General features: G+C 34.1%; 1 protein-coding gene across 2 annotated transcripts in view; it reads right to left on the bottom strand.

Annotated features, from left to right (window-relative positions):
- Nucleotides 1-10,563, bottom strand: part of LOC110020854 (armadillo repeat-containing protein 8) — a 43,965-nt gene that overhangs the window by 12,596 nt on the left and 20,806 nt on the right. For both annotated transcript variants that reach the window (XM_020719118.1, XM_020719119.1), the window contains exons 3-4: nucleotides 9,309-9,404; nucleotides 9,150-9,233 (exon numbers count right to left, since the gene is read on the bottom strand). In XM_020719118.1, coding sequence (XP_020574777.1) covers nucleotides 9,150-9,233; nucleotides 9,309-9,404 — 180 coding nt within the window. The remainder of the gene's footprint in view (nucleotides 1-9,149; nucleotides 9,234-9,308; nucleotides 9,405-10,563) is intronic.

The following is a 10,563-nucleotide window of genomic DNA, read 5'->3' as shown; positions in this document are numbered from 1 at the left end:
ATATATATATATATATATAGACACACACACGCACATGATAATAAAAACCATGATCTCGTCTGCTTCGTTCTGTTAGGTTTCGCCTAATGGCGAACCCTAGCTCTGCTCCGTCGATTTGACTTCGTCGTGTTTGCCTTCGTCTGCTGCGTTGTGCGACGTCGGTTGTTTGCCGCCTCAACTTCGTATGGTTTCCTCGAGCTTTGTCGCTTGTCGTCTGTTTTGTCGCGCATCACCGCCCTTCGTCTGTTTTCTGCTCCGACGGCTGATTTTCGTGTGGCTTCACGGGTCGTCGACTGTGCAGAGCGACACCGTAGAAGATATCTGTTGAAGTCGCACTTCTGCCCTCTCCTCGACTTGAAAGGGGTTACCATTTGTTCACCCTTTCGGCTTTTGCTCTTCCGTCCACTGTAACTTCGTTGTCTTATCGTTGCGCCTCGTTTTTTTGGTGATCGCTTCGGACAGATCGTATGTTGCTGCCCTTCCGGGTGTCCACGCCTCAGTAACTCCTACATCTTGCTCCTTCCCTCCTTCGTTTGAGTTGGCGGAGGACATCAAGAAATCTGGTAGGAAGAATGAGAAGCCAATAATCTTTTTTTACGGAAGCTGAATGTAATCAGTTTGCTTCCTCTTGTCGTCTGAATTTGGTCAAAAAATTTTTCTATGTTCATCTCAAAATGAAGCTAATTCGTAAGGAATTTGAGCTTTTGCACCTTGCTGGGGAATGAAAAATTAAACTTTTAGATGGAAGACACATCCTTGTTCAACTTAATAATTAAGAGAATTACACATGTTTATTTGCTAGAAAATTAACTTTAATTGATAAAAGAGCAATGAAGATTTTGAAATGGTCGGTGGATTTTAACCTAAAAACTGAATCATCAATCATTCTAGTCTGAATTCGTCTCTGGTCTGAAATTTCATTACTTTACTTATAAAATGTTGTACTTTATTGTCTTGGCTTATGACAAATCACTCAAAATAGACATTCCAACTTTTAATATTTCCCGTTCCACAGAAGTCAGGACACTTGTTGAAAGGGACATCACTCCAGTCGCTTCCGAGGAAATTTGGTTAGACACACAACATCATGGATATTGGCAGAAAGTTGTGATTGAGTCATTCCCTTCGTATGCTCGAATTTTCGTATGCTTGGACACTTCAGTTCTCAATGTCACCATCTACACCCTCATCTTAGACCAAAGAAGCAAAGGCTCAACCAGAGGCAGTGATCCCCCTCCTGATCAGCTCCAAGTTATTGACATTATTGATCATCATAAGGGTACTCCTGAAGAAGCTACTATCATCGCAGGTAATATGTCAACCATTCAGCCTCCAAGCAATGCTCATGATGTAGGTTCCCCGTCTATAGAACCTCTTTTGGTGGGGGCGGGGGAGACATTTTAGACTTCACCTGCCCTAGGGCCAATCATTGATGTAATGGGTGGAAATATTTCTACCGTGTTTCTACCGCCTCATCAGGTCGAGCAAGTTATTACTGTTACTCAGACACATGCCACTCATAATGTGCAACAGCCTACACCTGTCCAACCACCTTTGGACCAATCCACTGATCAGATGAGTCAATCCTCGGATGAGGAATTACAGGTTTATACATTTAGGAAGAAGAAGAATGGAGGCATATTACCAAACTTGATGGATGATACATTAATTGTTTCGGGTAACGACAACAAACTTAACAATTTGTTAGCTGGCTCATATTGGTATACTTTTCTCTATGTTTACTTTTTGATCTTTGTTTTTGGGTATACATGTATTTCTACGGGTGTGTTGTGTGTCAGGTGGTTAGGGTGCTAATTTGGGCTCTTTCATCCATCCTATCTATACCTTTTCTTTTCTTTTTATTAATATATTCGCCTTTGGGCTATATATATATATATATATAGTAGATAAATAAGAGGGGAGGGGAAGGTCCCTCCCCTTGAGCGGAAACCCTAATCCAGAGCACACACACACACACACACAGATATATATGAGGGGAAGGTCCCCCCCCTTGGGCGCAAACCCTAATCCAGAGCACATGGTCGGTCGCCTCCCTATGGCCTCCCTGTTAAACGGGATTTAGCAAGTCTTACCCTGGTTCAACTCTCGACAGATTTAGGCCCCTAGCCCTCGCGTCAGCGCTCCCCTGCTCCCGACGTGGGAGTCACATAAACAAATAACAGCTCGACTGCTATACTTGGACCGAACCGATCCAAGTTTTGTTTCAGGTATCAGCCAGTTCTCTTGGACTATTAGTTATCATATTATTATATATTTGCTTTCAAAGGAGTTTAGGGCTAGTTTTTTGCGTGAGTTTGTTTAGGACATCTGCTTTCTCCCAAGGTGGGGAAGCTGCAGTGATGAGTGTTGTATCTGAGAGTTCGAATGGTGCTCCGACTGTATCTCTCCCGAGGCGGCGATTATCTTCCCTACCCCCTTCCTCATCATCCCCACGCCACTTTCGGTGTTGTATCTCACTGCAGCTTCCCGCAACAACATTCTGAATGCTGTTTTTTGCAATTCCAGCCACCGCCATCGTCTTCCCCTCCTTCCTCTTCGCTGCTATCACAATTCTAGCTCTCCACCTTCACTATCGTCGATGTTATCTCCCTCATCTCACTGTTTTCAACTGCTATCCAGCCATGCATATCGCTTCCCCCATCCGGAAAACAACACACCTGTTGCTTTCTTGTTCTCCTGCCACCCCCTACCCACTCCCACTCCCCGAAACCTGCTCCACCAGCTGCTATACTTCATCCCAATACCCTAGGACAGCCTCCCACTGATGTTCATGCCTTCTCAACCGCTCCTTTCACCTTTTTACACCACCTGCCACCTTCCAGACTCCACCACGATACAATACTAGTTGTGTTTGTTGCGATTTATATTTTCAGGTGTCATGTTGTTATATTTTTCCTTTTAAGTGTGTTGATTGTAACTGTTTATTTACTTTCAATGATAATATTTGTTTTTCTTGTATTGGTTTGGGTTAACTTCGGTATCACTTTATGTAAGTAGCTATTAAAGATTAAAAGAACAAAAAAAAAATCCTAAATCTCAACAAAATCGGTAAATGCCATCAAACTCGAGCAAAATAAAGAGAGTATTTATTCACCATCAATAACAGAATATTACAAAAACATATGAGCCCATATTTATAGGCAGTAAGAAGACAATAATTGGAGAGAAAAAAAATTAAATAAAAAAAAAAAGAGAAAAAAGAGGGTATGACCATTAAGAGGAGTTCCAAGCACTTATTTTTTAATGCTTCATCCAAGACCAACCATACATTGTCCCTAAGTGAAAAAGTAAAATAAAAAATAGGAAAACATAATTTTTTAAATATTCTAAGTTTTGGGCTCTTTATTGAACTCTTATAATTGGGCCTTTTTTTACTGAAGTAATTGGTTTAGCCTAGGCACTCATAATTAGACTTTTAGCTTGATTTTCTTAATTCACATGATATACTATATCAAGTCCCCTAAGCTCAGTTGAACTTTGCTCTGTAAAGTTAAAATTTGAGTAGTTATCAACCAGTTGTAGGGCATAAGTCCTCAAATCCGTGTGATTTATCCAAGAATCCATGACAGGCAGTTCCGTCTTTAACTATCCAAAAACCCATGACTTAAAAATGGGTAGGTCTATAAGGAATTCTTCAGTAATTATAGACTCTATTTATGAAAGTGAGCTATGAAGGAGTCTAAAATTGGAGTATTTTCTCCTGCCAAAGTGTTAGATTGAATATTTGGAGGTTGGCTAACTCCACCAAATGATAAAAAATTCTTACTATTGAAAGTCGGATTGATAAGCAAATCTACAGACAAATCAAGATGGTCTGCAATAGTTTCAATTTTCTAATAATTTGTAATGGACAAAACCTCTAACATATAATTTCTTGAATTTGATAGATTGTTATTTCTTAGAACTAATGTGAATCAACATATAATCGCATTGTTTATAATCCCTAATAGAATAATTACAATTAACTTTTTCAGCATGCCCTTCCTTGTTATTATTTGCTTTAATATTTCATTATATAGGCTTTGAAAGCCTTGAGTAACAACATAATATATAGAAAAAGTAATGATTGGGGGTTGTTAATTATGCACAAAATTTATGATATATTTACGATTAAAATGACTATAAATCTACAATCATGTGTAAGAAATGCACCATTTCAAGTTTGTGAAAATAAAATGAATCTTATGTAAAATTCCTAAATTACTGTGATGATGTAAGATCAGAAGATTGTTACATCAAGGTATCAAATCCTACTCTCTTCTCTTATAACGACTAAAACTAAAGATGAAGTATGTTCACCACTCATAAGGTTAGAAACAAAATCGTTAACCCTCCCAGTAGATCTTATGACTATAAATTGCAGCTTGGCTTAATTCTTTAAAGTTGGTTTAGATTGAAGGTTTGATGTGTGTTGATGAGATGCAATTAAAGATGTCTTGTCTATTGGTTTTAAGAGGATGAGTTTTGGATTTTATTATCAGTGTCTGTAGGTTCGGAGATGGGAAAGAAATCCCATTGACACTATATTATAGGTGATTCATACAGGCTTATATATGATAATTCAATTCTTGCATTTGGGACCTTGCTTTCTTTAACTCGAGTTTTCATATTTTTTTCATGCAAACTAATGTTTAGTACCCATATCATCCTAGTTATGTTTTTAACATGACCAATTGAGATTGATATGGGCAATATAAAGTATGAATGTAAATTTTTGAAAAATAGATGTAATAGATAATTGAGAGAGAGTCTTAAGAAGAGAGAGAAAAACAAAATAAAATAAAAAAGTGTAATCAAAGTGAATCTGAGGCAAAAAAACCTTCAGGTGAGAAAAAAAGAGCGAAATACCACTTAAATTATAACTCTCCTTACAAAATTTAATTTCCCAAATTTCTATTTAGCCTTTCAAAAACCAAGTTTAGCAAATTTATACGCTTATGCGTACACTTTTAAGTGAAAATAAAAATGTGTAAAAACAATTAAGATTCTTCTGTGATTGAGTTAAAGGAAAAGTAAACCTAGTGAAAACAAGTTTCAAGATTTAACTATGAGCATTATCAAAAATAAATAAATAATAATAAAACAAGCAACTAAAAACGATTTTGCACTAAGAGTAAGATTATTTTATGAGTAGAGCACTCCCTCACTAAGTTAATAGCTAAAAAGCATAAATTCCTACAGGAAAAATTGTCTAGGTTTTGCATATAGTATAGGTTATGCATATATTATAGGCTTGTAAGTAATATAGTTATAGAACTATTTTTACTATGATTTTACGTTATAATAAGAAAGGACATAATTCACCCCAAATGTTTTTGGAATAACTCACAAGATTTTAGGAAAACCCCTCGTTTAAAAAAATGTTCTGACCAGAATTGCTCTTTTCAGGCTTTGTTCTGACATCAAATATGAAAGTGGTGGATAATATTTTAGTGAGCCTAACGACTAAAAATAGCCATGGGTCTTTAGTTAATGTCTAGAAATGTGATCAAGATTTTATGATGGAATGATAACGGTTTAGTAGAGTATAGCGATAGAAATCTTAAGATTGATACAAATTGGTCCATCAAGGTTTGATTTAAGAGCAATGAATTTTATGCTAAATAAGTTATGAAAATACTTATGGAAGGTTAGCTTACAAGGTGACCTTATGATTTGGAGCATATTATCAAATTTAGCGGAGTTTAAATGGATGTCAAGGTGTAGGGAAAAAGACTGGGTCCTAGTATTCCGTGGTTTCACTATGAGCTTTATGGAGGTGTCTCGAGTGATTGTGGGACCTCGGGTGATGTATGTTTGATCTTGGAGGATGCTTTGGTGTAGAGGGAGAAGGAAGGTTTGGAGTAGAAGAGTTTAAAAGTTAAAAAGGACAAATATAAATATAAATCTCACAAAATTTTTTAAAATATGTCCACCAAGCTCCCAACAAAATGAAACAAATATTTCCCTACCAAAATATTTCATTCAACAATGGAATATTATATACAGTACCCTATATTTGTGGACATTACAAGACTATCATATTTAGAGAGAAAAGAGGAATAGGGTGGTGGTCATGAATGGAGAAGTTCAAAAAACTTTTTTATTTTAACACTTTCTCCATTCTATAACATGTTAAAGCTGATCGTCAATGTCCTTAGGTGAAAAAATAAAAAATAAAATAAAAAATACAAATTATATTTAAAATAGATTTAGGCTTTGGGCAGATCTTTATTGAACACCTGATTGGACTCTTGTAGTTGAAACTTTTCCTCGATCTCTTGGTTTTACCCTTGGCTCCTATAATTAGACTTTTAGCTTGATTTTTTTAAGAGATTCTTATGGATTTATTTATCTCACACCTAAAGTTTCATTTTTACACATACTTTACGTATGGATGAAAAAATAGAATTGACTATTAAAAGGTGTAATGATTGTTCTTTTTCATATGGTGTTTGTAAATATGAAAGTTTTGTGTGAGATAGGTAAATTCATAAGAATTGGATCCTACCTATGTAAATGTCCCCTTTTTTAATTCATATGATAAGCTAGATCACTTGAGATATCATCTAGAAATTATTAATGAATACTTTCTTAGTTAAAACTAACGCATTTATAGTTAATAGAAATAAATAGAGAAGACATCATGATAAAAGATGACATAAATTAGAACACAGACAAAGATGGTGTTCCTAGTCCCACTGTTTAAACGGAGAATGAATATGCAATAAGCAAACAAAAATGTCATTACAGTATCAAAAGACATGATATCATGTCATACATCCACTAACAATCCATTCAAAAAACAATTTTCTACATCTTTGATACAAGAATAATATTTCTCACGTGCTCATTGCCTACACCACAATAGAATTTTAAAAAAATGACCAATTTTATGTATAGAACTACCAAAACCACCATTCTGAACAAGCAAATCACACTTCTATTTAAGTTCTATTTTTTAGCAACGTCACGCACCATCTTTATCAATGTAACATTGTATCTAAATGACTAGAGTTTTCTTGGCTTAGTCTAGTCTTAAGTTCAGAACAACCTTTTTTTCAAAATTTAAAATCTATATCAAATATTTTATTAATTACAAGCGGAAAAAAAAACCTTTTAAGATATGTAGGAATAAGGCAAGCGATAGATATGGAGGTCCCAATGCTAGTTACATAAACAAAATCCACAAGTTCAAACCACTTCCATGTGTGGAAATATATAGAAGAAATATAGGCAATTGGAAGGTGGAAAACTATAGTGTCAATAGCCTAAAATATGGGACATTATTTCCACCACTGGTAATAATATACATAAAAAAATTTTAAAAACAACAAACAAAGAAAAATAGATGATCAAGTAATATTCATTGGCCTAAACTTTTAGATTGAAATTCTCATAAATATGGGTGCAATTTCGATTATGTATGGCCCTTTTAGGTAACCCAAACAAATTCTTAATTTCTAGGTTAGGGAATCAACAACATGACGCAAACTGGTTAGATTAAATTGCCCAAGAAAAACGTCAAATGAAGTCCTATACTAGGATAAGGTACGAGTAATTGGGCATACTAAGATTAAATTTAATACTTTGATCATTATATCATTATTTCAAAATATTAAAATACCAAATGAAAATTATAAGTAATAAAAAAACAACAACTTATGTAAAAGTTTTCTATAAATTAGAATTAAAGACCTATGCAACATTAAACAGGAATATAAGTATAATTTATAGATAGGGATGTCAACAAATAACCTATCATGATAGTCTGACACAAATCACATTTAAAAAAATCTAGGCGTACGTTGAGCTGATTAAGATTTAGATTGGGTCCGGATCTAAATTGTAAATCCAATTAGTATTCAGGTGAGGTTCCTTTTGACACAAATACTCCAATTATCAACTTAAATGGCCAGATTATTATTCAAGTTTGAGTTTTGAAAAGCTAAAAATACATTATTGGAATAGCATACATTGTTAGGTTAAAAAAGTCATATTTAGAATAATTGGATTATGTTGATTCAAAAAATTGCATGCTCCATAAAATAAATTGATTAGTTAAGTAAAATAGATTCAGTTCAAAGCAACTTCAAGTAAGACTAGAAACACATGGTTAGAATAGACATATATTGTTACGTTACAAAAGTCAAATTTAGAATAAGTGAATTGTGTTGATTCAAAAATTTGCATGATCCATAAAACAGATCGATTGGATAGGTCAGGTTCAGATTTGCGGGTCAAGTTTAGGTCAAATATTTTGATTTATATAATAAACAAGTAGAATTCAAGTCAAATAGATTCAGTTCAAAGAAACTTCAAGTAAGGCTAGAACTTAACTCATCAACCCGAGTTGACATTATGTTGCATGTACATAACGAAATGCATTTAAATGCAACAATACATGGAGAATATTGATCTTAGTTAAGTTATTGGGTTTTTTATGGGGTACCATAAATCCACCAGCATTTTAAAATTTTGGATTTTGAGAGTAACAATTTTCAATCATTGATTTTTGAGAACAAGAAGTAGGCCAATAACCATCAATACCAATTTTTAAAACAACAATAAAACCAAATGCATGTAGGCTTTCAATTGTTCTCAGGCATAATTTAACCCTAATAATTAATAAAAAAAGAAGCATTTACATACATACCACCTAATTCTTATATATTTACATATCTAACACCTAAACTTTGCTTTTTTTTACATTTATACCATCCAAATCTTTCATAACACATAAAAACACCACTACTTTAACTTTTAAAAAGTGAAATTTAACTTTTCATGCATAGAAAAGGTCGCATATCTATAAAAGTTGAAGTTTAGGCGTTTGACATGTAAATAAATAAAAAATGAGTGGTATGTATGTAAGTTGTTTAAAATTCTTTTATAAGAGCTGATAGAGAAAGTTATTCAACAAAATTTTGAGGTCCACGAAAGAATACAATGCTTTTTTTTTTAGAATTATGAAAAATAAGTTTGGTATTACATGTCAAAGATGGCATTCTAATTAATGCAGTGGGTCTGGACACAACAAAAGAAACTCCTACAAGCAATAGCACTTCAAATGATGAGTCAGACTGACCGATATGTGTATAATTATATCACACCAGTCAATAGAATGATAACTACTGAAAGGCACACACCTGAACAGAATTAGAAGTGTCATTCAATAGCCGAACCAGCGGAACAATAACTCTTTCATTGGATAGGCGGCCTGCACAGAGATTCTGAACCTAAATTCATCAATACAAGTGGAAAACTACTTGCCTCGTACAAATAAAAGATAGGTTCGTGTTACAGACCTTCACAGACCTAGAAATGTTCCTTATGCACGTGCATGCTGCGATGCGTACTCCGGTGGACTCATTCTTTAGCGCATCCACTATGATATTCAAGAACTGAATCAGTAAATCCAAAGTTAATTACAGTCCTGTTATAAAAATATGCATAGTTTGCTTAATTGACACGGCCCACAAACTAAATAAAAATGAATTTATGATCCATGAGGTTTCTTTAAACATTGAAAAATGTGCCAACAAGTGAGATTTAAGATGCATATGTATGCTTAAACAAGCATCAGCACTTGAAGGAAAAAAAAATAATTAAACATCGTTATATCCACATAATCGAACCTTCCCATGCCATCTATGTATTAAACCAAAATCTTCATAATCTACTAAAACTACCATTCAAATCAGCATAAATTAGCCATTCAGCACGTCCCTAACTAGAATGAGCTAAATATACACATTTAACTACACAAATGGACATATCAAGAGCACCTACTCAACGTCCTCCAGAGTATTCAAAAAGAAAAAAAAAAGAGAAAATTAAGTAGCTCAGATTACAACCAACAAAAATCACCTATCACAACCAGATACTAGAGAAGATAGACAGTGAGCTATAGTATAAAATAATGACTTGTGAAAAAGATGCTTGCAAGCTTGGCCATGGGGTAGCAGAGTGTGAGGGCAAGGAAAGAATGGTGGGCGATTGGAGGGCAATATAATTTATCTAATCAAATCATATTTTTAAACACTACTGTCGGCCGTTTTATTGTTCAACTTCACTTTCGTAGTTTGGAAACGGTGATGATTTTGCGATTTTGAAAATAATTTAAATATAAATATAACTTTTTTAAAGTAGTAATGTTTTTTAATTTTTAAAATAAGTGAGACCAAACGAGTCTCACATTTTTAAATAGTTTAAATGATTTAATACAATACTACAAGCAATACACTTATCCCGAAGAATAAATATATTACTTGTAATAGAGATTTAATCATCTAGACTAAACAATTTGTGACATCCGTTTTGATCTGCGAAATATTTTTATAAAAAGGCCAACAAGTTCCCCTATCTAACATAAAAAAAATTAAATAGGGTTTATTTTATCTGGGTTCCTGGTCCCCTATAGAGGCAAGCCCTTATAGTTAATTACATCTTAAATGATCGAAATCACTTAAGATAACTCTCGATTAAGATCAGGTGGTTTCGCTTTCAAGATTTCAAAGTTTAGGTTTTCACGATTGGACATGGGAAAATCAAATGGAAATG

Source organism: Phalaenopsis equestris, unplaced genomic scaffold (assembly GCF_001263595.1).
Source record: "Phalaenopsis equestris unplaced genomic scaffold, ASM126359v1 Scaffold000107, whole genome shotgun sequence".
NCBI lineage: Eukaryota > Viridiplantae > Streptophyta > Magnoliopsida > Asparagales > Orchidaceae > Phalaenopsis > Phalaenopsis equestris.
This window is presented reverse-complemented; position numbering and strand designations above follow the sequence as displayed.